Below are 14,541 nucleotides of genomic sequence, written 5' to 3'. Positions count from 1 at the left end.
GAGAAACACAGCAAAGCAGCAGGCCTCCTCTCTCTCACCCAAGTCAACTCAACCAGTGGGTCAAAAAAATAAGGGATATCTAAGAAACAACTCATATTTGCTATCACACAATAACCCATCAATTTGGAATTTTCAATACCAATAATTTAATTTTATTAGGAGTGTTTTTTTCTTCAAAATATTTGGTTGTTCATTTTTCAAAATAGTATAGAAAATTTTATCCATATATTTTTCTGTTATACATTGTATGTGATTGATAATCTTATACCGCTTTTATTATAACAGATCATAAAACGAGTACCAAAAATGACAAAAATTCACTTTAAAATTTTTTTATAATGTTTTTTCTATCTGATAAATTGATGTATCACTAACTGTTTTTCAACCGCCAAAAGACCGTTTTATATTATTAGATGGATCTATTAACATAAAGCAAAACCGATTTACGGATTTTGTATAATTCAATTAATATTAATTTACATCATCTAAAGTGATAAGTGCAAATGTTTGTATTCAAATGGGTTCTTAATTTTACTTTTTAGTTTATAGCAAAAGAATGCTATCGTTTTTTTTTTGTTTACAATAACGTTTTAAACGATCAAAAGAAAATACTTAAAATTCTTTTACATGTTTTGGGAGTTATTCAGGATTTCGGGTTATCAAAAGATTAAACAAAAATAGTGATGAAAAACGTGGATGTTTAAATGCAATTACTGAATTACCAGTCACTTTCTTGTTCCCATTGATTAAGAAGAAATTAATTATAAGGGTATCAAATTGTAAAAAAACGGTAACTACAAAAAGAAATACATATGGTATGTTTTTGTCAATGATACCATAATTTGGACGCGTCGCGTAGCGCACACACACACTGGTACCGTATTCCACAACTCCATCTAATTGATCCATAGCTGTCAATCAATAGTATATAGCTATTTCACACAATTAGTTATATATTACTACATTTACACAGATGCATGTCCCTTGTCGCACATAACTATTTAGGTAACAGTTTTATCTTTTCCTCTAATTGAAATTAAATATTTGGAAAGATGATTATGTGAAAATAGAATAATGTGAACGTGGAAAAGGAAGATAATGAGTTAACTAAACATTTGCCACCGACATAACGCTCTATAGCATTTTTATTTTCTTTTGTTTTCTTCCAACAGTAGAAACGCCTTTTCACCGACCATCCCCTCGTACCTGCGAATGATATAGAGAATTTTTTTTTCCCCTTTTTCTTTTTATTATATTGAAAAACTCACAAAATTTACTTCTCTTTTAATAATGTTACTTCTTCTTGACTGTGCAACTGGCAATGGTCGGACACGGTTTAATTTGATGCTAATCCTGGGAGACATCTCATGAGACAAGGGGTTCATCACTGCTATAGAAGCATATGAAGCATTGAAGGGAAGATTAAACCGTTTTTGATTTTCTTTAGAAAGAAAAACTCCTTTTATGCGAAAAAATGTCATCTTTGTATGACTTTGTTGAAGATTACATTCCAGTTTAGCTCAAAATCGATTACAATGTAAAGTATCCAATGATAGGTGCAATTACATGTGCTGAACTAGATAAATGGTAGGTGCAATTTATTTTCTCCAATCTAATAGATTGAGAGAGCAAGACAAACACATTAAATGAGAGGTCCTTAGGAATGCTTCTAGTCAACTCATTCCAATCGGAAAGAGATATATATACTCAAGAAACTATATATTAACGAGAAAGATTGAAATCAAGAGATAAGCAGCAGTAACCTATAAAACCTAAAAGCTCAAATCCGAATTTCTATAGAATATCAGGAAAACGAACTAGTCTCAACGTTATATCAAATTATAAATAGTCAAAAATTCTCTAAATTAAACAAGTCTAGATCTAAACCCTAGATTCCAAATTTAAACCCTATCTACCATAAAAAATAATAGTAAACTTTTATATTTAAAAAAAAATATATTTAAACTATTATTAATTTCCATTTAAAAAAAAAAAAGAAATCCTAATACAACAAGTTGTCCTATAATATTAGTTCTGACTTACCAAAAAGAAATATTTGTTTTGTTGTATTGGGAGATTTATAATGGGCCTTGGCCTTACCAGCCTTAGTAATGTGAGCCCAAACACGGCTAATGAGAAACTACACGTAGTACCTCTCCGATCAGAATAAACTACACGAAGTCCTCTTCTCGTAGACAAGAACTGAGAATATCTTTTCTTTCTCTCTCCTTCCCCGTAATTTCCGTTACTATCCAAACCCAATTTTGGAAATTCAGTAACAGCGCTTTATAAAAGAAATTAAAACCTTTTTTTTTTTTTTCTTTTCTCACAAACAAAATTCGTCAAAAGAAAAACAAAAACATTCGTGGAGGAACACTTCATCTTCTCCGCAACTCTGTTAGTTTCACGAGCTCTGTTCTGTTTCCTCTCTCCAACAGTCTCACAAGGTATAAATTTTTTGCTAACCCTAGAATTGAATTCTCACTGTTCTTGAATTAGGGTTTTTGATCTTTGCGTGTCTGTATTGAATTATTTTATCCGTAGGTTATGATTGTGCGGTTTTAGTTGATGTGTTTGGTAATGGGAAAAGGTAGAGTTAAGGCAGTGGAGAAAAGGGTCTTAGATCAGAAACTTAGAGGATCTATCAATGTTCCTGTAGGACCTGTTTATCACCCGACAGAAGATGAATTCAAAGATCCGTTAGAGTACATATACAAGATCAAGCCAGAGGCAGAGGTCTATGGTATTTGCAAGATTGTTCCACCTAGTTCCTGGAAACCTCCTTTTGGTTTGGATTTGGAATCTGTTAAGTTCCCAACAAAGACACAAGAGATTCACCGGTTGCAGTTTCGTCCTGCTTCTTGCAATTCGAAGACGTTTCAGTTGGAGTACAATAGGTTTTTGGAGGAGCATTTAGGTAAGAAGCTGAAGAAGAGAGTTGTTTTCGAAGGAGAGGAGTTGGATTTGTGTAAGCTGTTCAATGCCGTGAAGCGGTTTGGTGGTTACGAAAAGGTTGTCAAAGGGAAAAAATGGGGTGAGGTGTATCAGTTTATGAAATCTGGTGAAAAGATTTCAAAGTGTGCTAAGCATGTCTTGTGCCAGTTATACAAAGAGCACTTGCATGATTTCGAGAATTATCACAGTCGGATGAATGGGGATGCGTCAAAGGGATGCAAAAGGAAAACGAATGAACGGAGTCGACGGTGTTCTGAATCTCGGAGCTCAAAGAGAAGAAAGATAAGTGGTGATGAAAAGAGTCCCAAGGTGGAACATGAAGAAGTGGTTGATCAATCATGTGAGCAATGTAAAAGTGGCAAACACGGCGAAGTGATGCTTTTGTGTGATAGTTGTAATAAAGGTTGGCATATATATTGTCTCTCGCCACCGCTGAAGCATATCCCACTAGGGAACTGGTATTGCCTTGAGTGCTTAAACACTGATGAAGAAACTTTTGGGTTTGTTCCTGGTAAATGCTTACCACTAGAAGATTTCAAGCGCGTTGCTGATCGCGCTAAAAGAAAGTGGTTTGGTTCAGGATCAGTGTCTAGGACGCAGATAGAGAAAAAGTTTTGGGAGATAGTAGAAGGGTCAGGTGGTGAGGTTGAAGTTATGTATGGTAATGACTTGGATACTTCTGTTTATGGAAGTGGTTTCCCTAGAATAGGTGATCAAAGACCAGAATCAGTTGAGGCAAATGTATGGGATGAATATTGTAGTAGCCCTTGGAATCTTAATAACATGCCTAAGTTGAAAGGATCTATGCTTCAGGCCATTCGTCATAACATTAATGGTGTTACGGTGCCTTGGCTATATCTTGGAATGCTCTTCTCTTCTTTTTGTTGGCATTTTGAAGACCATTGTTTTTACTCTGTCAATTATCTACACTGGTATGTTTCCTTTACTGTAATTGTCACTTTGTTTCTTTCTACAATACTTTATCATTCTTCTGAAGCATTTAGAGTACTGCATTCTCGATATCTCGATTCTAGGAAGTCGCAATTTCCCTTCCTCTGTTCCGTATTTTGTCTTGGTCTTAGGGAGAAGATGTTTCTAAGACTAACTAGAACTTTCTTATTCATAGACTCTTTTAATTGCGCCTTTTATCTTGAAAGATCTTGCTACCAGCTTCTTTTTGATTCACACCTCTTCAGGGGCGAGGCAAAATGTTGGTATGGTGTTCCAGGCAGTGCTGCTAGTGCTTTTGAAAAGGTTAGTTTTTTTTTGTGCTCTACGCCTCCAAAGGGGTTTAATCTTTGCTCTTAATAATTGGCTAGTTATTCACAGTTCAGTATATTTTTTCTAGCATAGTTGGATATGTGCTTGCTTTCAGAAATAAAAGTTTAGGTGCTTGAGCTGCTTGATTTTTCTGTAGGTCATGCGGAAAACACTTCCCGATCTCTTTGATGCTCAGCCAGATTTGCTCTTTCAACTGGTTACCATGTTGAGTCCGACTGTTTTACAAGAAAATAAAGTCCCAGTCTACACAGTATTACAGGTTTGATATACCATATACGAGTATATAGTTCATTGATGAGATAATAGCATTTCAATTGCAAGTTTGGAAGTTATTTGTGATTATTAATAGTAACATATTCCCTCTACTTTTGTTCATTGCTAGGAGCCTGGAAACTTCGTGATCACATTTCCAAAATCCTTTCATGCTGGATTCAATTTTGGTACGCCAACTCCTAATTTTTGTTATTGTAGTGATTTGACTAGTTTTGCGCGTGAAAGTGTTCAATTAATTGCATTAGGATGTTTCGTTACCAATATGTTTGTTCCGTATGTGATATACTAGCATATGTTGTCCTTCCAGGTTTAAATTGTGCAGAAGCCGTCAACTTCGCCACTGCTGATTGGCTACCTTATGGTGGTTCTGGGGCAGAGCTGTATCGGCTATACCGGAAACCTTCAGTCATATCTCATGAAGAGCTTCTCTGCGTGGTAGCTAAGGTAAGAGAGACAATATTAACAGCGTTTAAAACATGTCCCATGATTAGGCTAGCGAGATGAGTTGTATTCCCATTTTCCTCTGGTTGGGAACAAGTCCATGATTAGTATTGGCTGTTACTAATTTATTTCATTCATTTTAGTTATTTGTCAAGTGGTCATACCACATGATGACGGTATTTGCTTATACTGCTTTTATGATTCCATTGAGTTTGTTGGTTTTGTTGATTAATATACTATCTCTATTGCATTCACAAAAGACAATATAGTGATTACTTGATGGGAGATGAACCACTGTTAATTATTCATTTGTACTAGTGCCATAGTGTATGCTAGCTTCAAGCACCAAATGTGGATATTTAGGCAGCTTCAGTGATTGTTTTAATTGTATTCTCTTATAGGAAAACTGCTGCAATAGCGGAGGATCAATACATTTGAAGAAAGAATTGCTCAGAATATACAGCAAGGAAAAAAACTGGAGAGAGCAGCTCTGGAAAAGTGGTATTTTGAGATCTTCTCCTATGTTTGTGCCTGAATGCCCTGATTCTGTGGGCATCGAAGAGGTTTTTCTTTCTGCAATCAGATATTGTTGGTTTCAATGTTTAAGTTGTTTTCATACTCATTCTTGTTTGCATTAGATAATCCTCTGATGTGTGGACTCTTTTTATTACGGTATTTGTAGGATCCAACATGCATCATCTGCCAGCAGTTTCTTCATCTTTCTGCTATCGTCTGCAATTGCAGGCCATCTGTTTTTGCATGCTTGGAGGTAAATATTTATATCCAACTTTCTAGAGACCAATCCACTTCAAGCAGAAGCTACCCTTAAGAATCTAATTTATAATCTTGCTATTTACTTGAGTGTTTATAATCTTGAATTCAGCACTGGAAGCACCTTTGTGAATGTGAACCTACAAAGTTGCGTCTTGTATATCGTTATACTCTTGCTGAGCTGGATAGGATGGTACAAGAAGTTGAGAAGTTTGGTGGCTGCAAAACGCAAGAAACCAAAAACTCACAACGGCCGAGTTCAGGCACCAAACGATCTAGTGCTTTCAACAAAAAGGTAAATTTATATTTAAGGGTTTGTATTAAATAAGTTAGCAGTCTTCCATATCTTATGATAAATATATAAACTGCTGCTGCTTTTCTCATGCTAGCAGGAAGGAATGCAAGTGAGTCAGACACGACCAGCTGACAAATGGCTTCTTCGAGCATCGAAGGTTCTTGACCATGCCTTTTCTAGTGTTGAATATGCCACTCTGTTGAAGGAAGCAGAACAGTTTCTTTGGGCTGGATCAGAAATGGACCGTGTAAGTTTTGAGTATCTGTTGGAATGCTTTTGTATATATGTCTTTAGATAGATTATGGAATAAAATATATTTTCTTGTCACACAGGTACGAGATGTTACAAAAAGTTTGATCAAAGCAAAGATATGGGCTGAAGCTGTTAGCGACTGTCTTTCAAAAGTCGAAGGTGAAGCCAACAATGATTCAATGAAAGTTCACTTGGAATTTATTGATGAGTTGGTGAGCGTTAACCCGGTTCCTTGCTTTCAATCTGGTTATCTGAAATTAAAGGTTAGCCATACAGCTGTGATATCCCAGTTTTCCTTTAGATCGTTACTGTTGTTTGCCATTATGTTATTACATTGTTGACACGTTTCCATTTCTGTGTAGGACTATGCTGAAGAGGCTAGAAAATTGTCTGAGAAAATCGATTCAGCTCTGTCAAGTAACCCAACTGTATGCCACTACAAACTCCATTACTTCCCCACATAGTCTTGAGGAAAATGCCTTTAAGTTACAAAACAGTCCAATCTGACTAAATCATTAATGTTATGCATTTTGATTAATGTTACTTGGTTTTTGTTTCTAGATCACCCAGCTGGAGCGATTGCATTCTGAAGTCTCTAGTTCACCGATCTCCTTTACAAAACATGAGATCTTGTCAAAGAAGATCTCTTCTGCAAAGGTAAACCATCGTTTATACCGACATGTGTATAGTTATTTGTTCCGCTAGCTTACAATATCTTAGTAGTCATGTTTTGTGTTTTAAATAACAAGGGAGTCCGTTATAGGGTGTGTGAGTTAAGACGAATATGTGAATATTGCCTATTGGTTTAAATTATGATTCCATGTCGAATAATATGAGACATGTTGATTAATGTCTTTTCTTGAATTTGATAATCTCATTTCCTCATGGGTCCGCAGATGTTAGCTGAAAAGGCAAGACTCTGTCTCACGGACACTAAACCTCCAGGAATTGAAATGGATGCACTTTCCAAGCTAAAGTCAGAGGTGAATATATTGTCCTTATTCTGAAAATGATAATTGTGTTACTTGTTCATGCATTATAATCGTTCTTTTTCCTTTATAGATGTTGGAGCTTCAGGTGCAACTTCCAGAAACAGAAGGGATTCTGGATTTGCTAAAGAAATCAGAATTAGCCCGCGATAAATGTAACAAAGTTTTGAGTGGTTCTTTATTTCTCAAGGTTGGCTGTAGTTTTGTTCTGTATCTTTCAGTGTGATTAAGAAACCAGCTCAACCTTTCTGAAGTATTTTCTTTTTTCTGCACAGAATGTGGAAGAGGTTCTTCATGAATTTGATAGTTTCAGCGTTAACATTCATGAGTTGAATATCCTGAGGCAGTGCCATGTTGACACTTTGTCTTGGATTTCACGCTATAATGATGTAATGGCTGATGTACGTGAAGGCAAGGACCAGCGAAAACTAATTAGAGATCTGAGCTCCCTTCTAAAGGTTGGAGCATCGTTAGGCATTCAAGGTATTTCTTTTGTACTTGGACATTCTTTAGAGTATTTCCACCTATTTTTGCGTTGTACTCCATAGTCCATAGTGACAGGCTGGCTGATAGCTTTAACCCATTCCACAGTATCTGAAATAGCTGAAGGACTGCCTCTTGTTGAGGTTGAACTGAAGAAGGCGTCTTGCCGGGACAAAACTCGAACGGTAAATGTTATTCTCTTTCTTTTATTGTCTGAGTTGTATCTCTCACTTGTCCCATGCAGTTATCATGATAACTGATGAAACTGCATTAGTTTTCATGTTCTGAGTGCTTTCTCTTTGGTTCAGATCATTGATTCAGCTTTTTTTTTTGGGGTAAATGTAGGTTTATACTGCAAGAAGGTCTCTGAAATTTATTGAGCAGCTGCTCTCAGAAGCTGTTGTGTACGTTGTCCCCATATACTGATTGTACAATATGTAACGCATCCTACTTTATTTTTACTGTCATGCTAAAATTTTATACTTCCAGGCTACACATTGATGAGGAAAAGTTATTTGTTGAGATCTCGGGAATTTTGTCAAGAGCACGGTGTTGGGAGGAAAGAGCAAGCAGTATCCTTGCCAGTGAAACTCAGATGTACGACCTTAAAGATCTCGTAAGGTATATATATCTTTTGTTAAGGCTTGCAAATTTATTTAGTTCATCCGATGCTTTGTTTTTCTTTTAAGTCTTTTATTCATGAAAAGATGTTTGTTTCTAGGACGTCAATCAACATTGATGCGGTTTTGCCTTCTTTGAAAGGCATAGAGAAGACAATCTCGTCGGCTGAAACTTGGCTTCAGAAATCTGAGCCTTTTTTATCAGCCACTTCCTCTGTGGCATCATCTCCATGTTCTGTGCTTGAACTTCCTGTATTAAAGGTTTGTCTGCCTTGTATGGCTATTTTGGTTTCTGTTTATTTTCTTTTAACTAATGCTTTAATTTTTCGCAGGACCTAGTTTCTCAGTCTAAATCTCTAAACGTTCCGCTTCAAGAGCCAAGAGTTCTTGAAACATTGTTGCTTAATTGCGAGAGGTGGCAGTGTGATAATCATCAGCTCTTGCAAGAAACTAAAGATTTGTTGGACACTGCGAAAATAGATGATGGCATGCATAGCAATATCCTTCCGAAGATTATGGATTTGATAACCAGAGTGGACTCTGCTAGAGAATCTGGTCTTGCCCTTGGTCTTAGTTTCGTTGAACTTCCCAAACTTCGAGCTGCAAGTCTAAAACTAGGATGGTGTAGTAAGACCATCACGTTAACCTCTAGCTCACCTTCCTCTGAGGTACAATTAGATTTCGGAGAGTTTTAATTTGACGCTTTATGTGGTTATGTACTCCATTTTGATTGTTTAAGAGCGTCTTTAATTGGCAGTTGCTAAAAGAAGTAGGAAAGCCCTCGTTACAGCATATTCAGCAGCACTTAGAAGAGGTATGTTCGGCTAATGTATCTTTATCCTTCTCTTTGGATTTTCAATAAATACCTTAACACCACAGGGATCTGGTTGATGAGTTTCGGTCATTTTCTTATTAACAGGGACTAACACTGGAAATATCACCCGAAGAGTATTACTTAGGCAAGAGACTCATGGAGTTGAAAGACACTGGACTAGAGTGGGCAAAACGAGCTAGAAAAGTACTTGCCAACACTTAATGTTTTTTCAGTCAATTGCTTTATATCCCTTTGGATAGTTTAACGAAAGCGAGAGCTATTGGTTTGATCTGCAGGTGGTGACGGACTCGGGCGCTCTTGCCTTGGAAGATGTTTTCGATCTTATTTCTGAGGGTGAAAATTTACCTGTCTATCCAGAGCAGGAACTACAGGTTAATATAAAATGAAATGTTAACAATGCTTAACACACAACCTATACCGTTATCTAATACTGTTTTGTATCATGGTTGATTGATGCAGTCTTTACGAGCTCGGAGTATGTTACACTGTATTTGTCTAAAGCCATACAACTCAAGATCCATGGTTTCCTGTAATCAGTGTGGCGAATGGTATCACACCTATTGTTTAAAACTTCATTGGCGGCCCGAGGCTTATGTCTGCTCCGCTTGTTGTCCAGTGGCGGAATCCACTCCACAGATTGACCCCGCTAGGTTTGTCCCTTGAGCCAATACAAGCTTACTCTAAACACGTTTGCCACACACTTTTCTGTTTTCTGAATCCATTTGTTTAACTGATATCTGGTAACAGATCAACGGAGCTAGAGACACAGTCGCGAAACCAAAGACGGACAAGAAAGGTAGCGGCTGGTGCTGCAGTTGATGATCTACGGTGGAAAACCCGAAAACGCATCAAACGGACAGCTAAAGGGAGCCCTCAGGTTCATATTCTTCCATGGTTTTTCACTTAAGAACCAACATAATAATCTCTTTGAGGGACTGAAATATAGAGCTAATTCATTGATTCAATTTTAGATGATGGGGTTTTTTTCTCTAATCTTTTTGTAATGTTTCCATTAGAAAATGGAGAAGTTAACATAAAAGGTTTTTGGCCTTTAATAATTTGCCAGATTATTGGATCTTTTTTTTTTTTTTTTTTAACTAGATCACTGGATCTGTAATGTGTATTATGTATTAGATAAATTCTAATCACAACTATGTATGTATAGAGGATTTATTAGCTTTAGATCTTAAAGCGAAGGCTTTACTTGTAACTTGTTAAAATCTATTGTATCGGTCTACCATTGTTTTTGTATGGTAATTTTTATTAAATTGTAATTTTTGATGATTTTCTTTAATATACTTATATAAACTTTTAAAATTCTTTCAAATTTCAAAACCAACAAACTCCTACCAAAATCAAATTACCAGCAACACTATTAGAATAGTTTTGAAAACAAATTTGGTTTGGACCAGAAATCAACGGACCAAAAATGTGTGAAAGAGAGAATCATATCACTCCATCCCCACAAATACATCAGAAGGAAAATTCAAAAAAAGCAATAGTTGAGATCACTTTCCTTACAAGAATCACTTTTGATGACATCATGTGAAATCACAGACCCACAATCATATCTCTCAATATATATGTACATTGTATGTAGAGATGTGCTGTGAAGTATTAACTAAGGGATCTTTCATAGAAACAGAGCCTTATTGTACCTTTTCAGACACCATCCTCGAGCTGAAAGCTTCCTTCAACACTCTTCTATCATTTTTGAATATCTTGCATTTATTGTGTCCATCCATATCTTATTAATGTAGTTTTTATATTTATAACAAGTTAAAGAGGAATGGACTTTTTATGTGAGGAAAACAATTTTTTAAAAAAATGTCAAGTTCAGTACTGGTCGGCCTCAAATATTTATGTGATTTTTCATGAAAATTGCTAATAAGTAAAAAAAAAAACAAAGAAAGACAAAAGTCACATTAAATTTAAGTGAAAAGTTGGCAAAAAGAAGAAGGGAAAGTCAAATTTATTTAGTTTAATGTCAAAAGTCAAAACTATGTTGGTGTTAAAGCGTGAGTGCAACAAGATTCTTGACATTAGACAAACTAAAAATTTGTAGTCAGGAATTGGATTTGGGAGTAGTAGCAGAACAAATCTAATTAAACAAAAAAAACATATCTAGTGCATCAAATTTTTGACTATTTGGATTTTTTGGTCGGGCCCTTTTAGACGCCGGATATTAAATGCATCATACTAACTTTTTAAATTAGGTGCAAAATAAAAAACATGTATATATATATATATATAATTTTTTTTAATCACTTTCAAAACTTTTGAAAAATAAAAGAATTTAGATAAATAAAAGTAAAAGGAAAAAAGGGGAATATAAAAATGGGAAAAAAATAAAGTTAGGAGAGAGGGCTCTGTCCGAAGCAAAGAAAGAAATAGCAAAGTGATTTGGACATGTGAGAGAGAGATATTCAAGTGTGTCCCAATTCACTCTCCTATCCTTTAGTCAACACTCAACATTAGGACACATCTCTCTCTCATGCAATCTCTTTCTGAATCAAAGTTTAAAATTATACCCAAAAAAATTTTTGTTTAAAAACAAAGTTTGATTTAGTTTTTTTTTTTTTTTTTTTCTTTCCTACATCTGAATTTTGAATTGAAGATTATATGAAATTAAGTCAACTCGAGTCTTGCTTCATTCCTTGAACCTCCTACTCCTACATGGCTACATGATTTCACCTCTTCTAATAATAACATAAAGTGAAAAAAACAAACTCACAAAATATCTAGTGAAAATCTCGCAAGTAAGAACATGTAATTCAGATATAGACAAAAAAAAATACAAATCGTGGGAATAATAATTACAAATATTAAACTTTAAGATTTATATAAGAAACTTCAAAAAAACCTAAATAAACTCTAAATTAGTAGTATAATTATCTAAACTAATTAAAATAAAAGTAATAAATATTATATATATTATAGTCATAGATTATAATAAAAGATATCTAGATAACTTCTAATTTGTTTGATAATTGATACGATGTATCAAGATTTTGTTGGCCAAAAAAGATGCATTAGAAGAATAATATACTACAAAACTTAATCTTTTCTTAGTATTTAATATTTTTATCACTATTTTTTAAAAATATATAATAGTATTAAATGTTAAGTAATTTTTTTCTTAGTAATTTAGAGTTTGATGATAAAACAAAACTTAAATGGTAAGAGGCATTACGAGCATATAATTTTTTGAAAATCAAAGCAAACAATACATGAAAAGCTAATAATATTAATAATGAATATAACAGCAATGACTAATAAATTTTGCTTTTCAGTCAGGGATCTAATGAAACATTATATTTTGTAATAAGAAAGTTCTAATATCCTTTTTCAATTAAAAAATATTCTTCAACAAACTAATTTAATATTCTAAAAAAAGAGAAAAATATTGAATATATATCTTTAACCAAAATTTAATAAACTAAATAAATTAAAAGAAAATATATAAATAGGAAACAATGGTCGTCACTCTCCTTTCTCTCTTCTTCTTCTTTGGTCTTCTAACTTTCAGAGTAAGGCCTCTCCAATTCAAAAAGTTCACAAATATTAAAAGAAAAAAAAAATCAAAATTATAAATCTGTTGTCTCTTCTCCCTGATTTGTCTCTTCTTTCATCTTCCTTTGTCATCTCCTCTGATACACATTGTGTTCTCCATCTCAGAAACCCTAGATTTCTCCATTAAATCTAACTGTAGGAGAAGCCACTTACTTACTTACTTTCCCCTGTTTTCTTAATTCCAAATCTGTAATCGAGTTCTTAGTGATACTCAAGATTTTAACTTCTTTTTGTTTTTTTTTAGGTTTCATAGAAACAATTTGGATCTTGAAAGCTGATTGATTACTGGGTAAATTAAGAAACCGCCATTGTTGTTCTCTTTACTAGGGTTTACGATTTCTTAGGGAATTAAAGTTTCCTTTTTTAAAAATCTCTTCTTTTATTTTTTTTACTCTTTAAAGATTTGTAATTTAGGGTTTTTTAATGCATGGACGGAAGAGAAGCAATGGCATTTCCAGGCTCGCATACTCAGTACTATCTTCAAAGAGGAGCCTTTCCCAATCTTACACCTTCCCAAGTCGCGAGTGGTCTTCACGCGCCACCGCCGCCACCACCTCCGGGGTTTAGGCCAATGTCAAACCCTAACATTCATCACCCTCAGGCTGGGCCTCCTTTCTCCATGGCTGAGCAGCAGCACAGGCACTCTGATTTTGGGCACAGTATTCACATGGGGATGGGTTCCTCTGCTTCTGCTGCGGAGTTGCAGCCGCCACCGCCACCGCCACCGGCGGGGACACCGACGGCTAGGAAGAAACGTGGACGGCCGAGAAAGTATGCTCCTGATGGACAAGTCTCTCTAGGGCTTTCTCCAATGCCTTGTGTTAGTAATAATAAGTCTAAGGACTCATCTCCAATGTCTGATGACCCTAATGCACCCAGACGAGCCAGAGGTCGACCTCCTGGAACTGGAAGGAAGCAACGCTTGGCTACTCATGGTGAGATCTCGAGTTTTTTTTTTTCTGTTTACTTGGTCAAGTGTTAAGTTGTTGCTTTAGCTTTGTCGTTACTGCTACTCAATATTGATTGTTAGGTATTAGATTGACTGATCCATGTGTGGAGGTTGATTTAATGTGAGTTGAGATAGTAATTGGTCATTCCAATGTGGTTGGCCAACATGGTACAAGACTATAAAATATAATATATGTAAAGCTTGGATCCTGCTAGATGATTCTATGGCCAGATTATGTTATTGATGTAGCTCTGTTGTTACTGCTACTCAACATTGATTGTTTGGTATTATGTTGATATGATTGTTCATTCTAATGTGATTAGTCAATTGAAAACTTTTAACTCTGTTTATTACTTTAGGTGAGTGGATGAATGCATCAGCTGGATCTGCTTTTGCACCTCATGTGATCAGCGTTGAAGCAGGAGAAGTAAACTCTCAAAACTCTTTTCAATCTTACTGATTATGTAGCTTTACATTGTTTCAATTTTAATTTTATTTTTCTTGCAGGACATTGTTGCGAAAATTGTGTCATTTTCACAACAAAGACCTCGAACTCTTTGTATAATGTCAGGCACTGGAACAGTTTCTTCAGTCACTCTCCGTCAACCCGCTTTAACAACACCTCACTTAACATTCAAGGTTTCAAAATCGTTCATTCTGTTAATCGAGAAAATACAAAACCTGGAAAGAGATTTCTAATAGAATCCTTTTTTCTTGTTTTCCTTAGGGACGTTTTGATATTCTAAGTTTAGGTGGATCGTATCTGGTGAATGATGAAGGTGGATCCAAAAGTCGAACAGGCGGTTTGAGTGTCTCTCTTTCTG

The 14,541-nt window shown here is 35.3% G+C and overlaps 2 protein-coding genes across 10 annotated transcripts in view; both read left to right on the top strand.

The window, feature by feature from the left end:
- Window positions 2,329–10,446, top strand: LOC104753023 (lysine-specific demethylase lid-like). Of its 3 annotated transcripts, none has more exons than XM_010475295.2 (26): window positions 2,329–2,447; window positions 2,545–3,887; window positions 4,152–4,209; window positions 4,373–4,495; window positions 4,619–4,676; window positions 4,817–4,953; window positions 5,352–5,513; window positions 5,633–5,719; window positions 5,834–6,016; window positions 6,114–6,263; window positions 6,349–6,531; window positions 6,631–6,696; window positions 6,830–6,925; window positions 7,165–7,251; window positions 7,331–7,447; window positions 7,533–7,740; window positions 7,849–7,925; window positions 8,086–8,144; window positions 8,230–8,361; window positions 8,462–8,621; window positions 8,693–9,028; window positions 9,118–9,174; window positions 9,280–9,378; window positions 9,471–9,566; window positions 9,655–9,845; window positions 9,943–10,446. In XM_010475295.2, the coding sequence occupies exons 2-26, from the start codon at window positions 2,569–2,571 to the stop codon at window positions 10,100–10,102; spliced, it is 4,401 nt and encodes a 1,466-aa protein (XP_010473597.1). In that variant the 5' UTR covers window positions 2,329–2,447; window positions 2,545–2,568; the 3' UTR covers window positions 10,103–10,446. The 3 variants fall into 3 exon arrangements, with proteins under 3 accessions (XP_010473597.1, XP_010473595.1, XP_010473598.1); XM_010475293.2 differs by having other exon boundaries at window positions 6,111–6,263; XM_010475296.2 differs by having other exon boundaries at window positions 2,340–2,447; window positions 2,660–3,887; window positions 6,111–6,263.
- The window catches only part of LOC104753019 (AT-hook motif nuclear-localized protein 5-like), a 3,939-nt gene continuing 2,094 nt past the window's right edge, over window positions 12,697–14,541 (top strand). Inside the window, exons 1-6 of one of the 7 annotated variants that reach the window (XM_010475288.2) lie at window positions 12,697–12,903; window positions 13,013–13,057; window positions 13,212–13,703; window positions 14,077–14,144; window positions 14,225–14,356; window positions 14,445–14,517. In XM_010475288.2, coding sequence (XP_010473590.1) covers window positions 13,214–13,703; window positions 14,077–14,144; window positions 14,225–14,356; window positions 14,445–14,517 — 763 coding nt within the window. In that variant the 5' untranslated portion in view covers window positions 12,697–12,903; window positions 13,013–13,057; window positions 13,212–13,213. Of the gene's footprint in view, window positions 13,058–13,182; window positions 13,704–14,076; window positions 14,145–14,224; window positions 14,357–14,444; window positions 14,518–14,541 lie in introns of all 7 variants that reach the window. The other 6 variants (XM_010475287.2, XM_010475284.2, XM_010475286.2 and 3 more) reach the window with 6 other exon arrangements.

The sequence above is a fragment of the Camelina sativa genome, chromosome 16 (assembly GCF_000633955.1).
Source record: "Camelina sativa cultivar DH55 chromosome 16, Cs, whole genome shotgun sequence".
NCBI classification, from domain to species: domain Eukaryota; kingdom Viridiplantae; phylum Streptophyta; class Magnoliopsida; order Brassicales; family Brassicaceae; genus Camelina; species Camelina sativa.
This window is presented reverse-complemented; position numbering and strand designations above follow the sequence as displayed.

Excerpts from the sequence above, each read along its gene's own strand:
- LOC104753023 (XM_010475293.2), top strand. The coding sequence starts at position 2,569 with ATGTGTTTGGTAATGGGAAAAGGTAGAGTTAAGGCAGTGGAGAAAAGG. Across the intron at positions 5,720-5,833 it reads CTGTTTTTGCATGCTTGGAG|CACTGGAAGCACCTTTGTGA; the intron begins GTAAATATTTAT and ends TCTTGAATTCAG. Across the intron at positions 9,175-9,279 it reads TTCAGCAGCACTTAGAAGAG|GGACTAACACTGGAAATATC; the intron begins GTATGTTCGGCT and ends TCTTATTAACAG.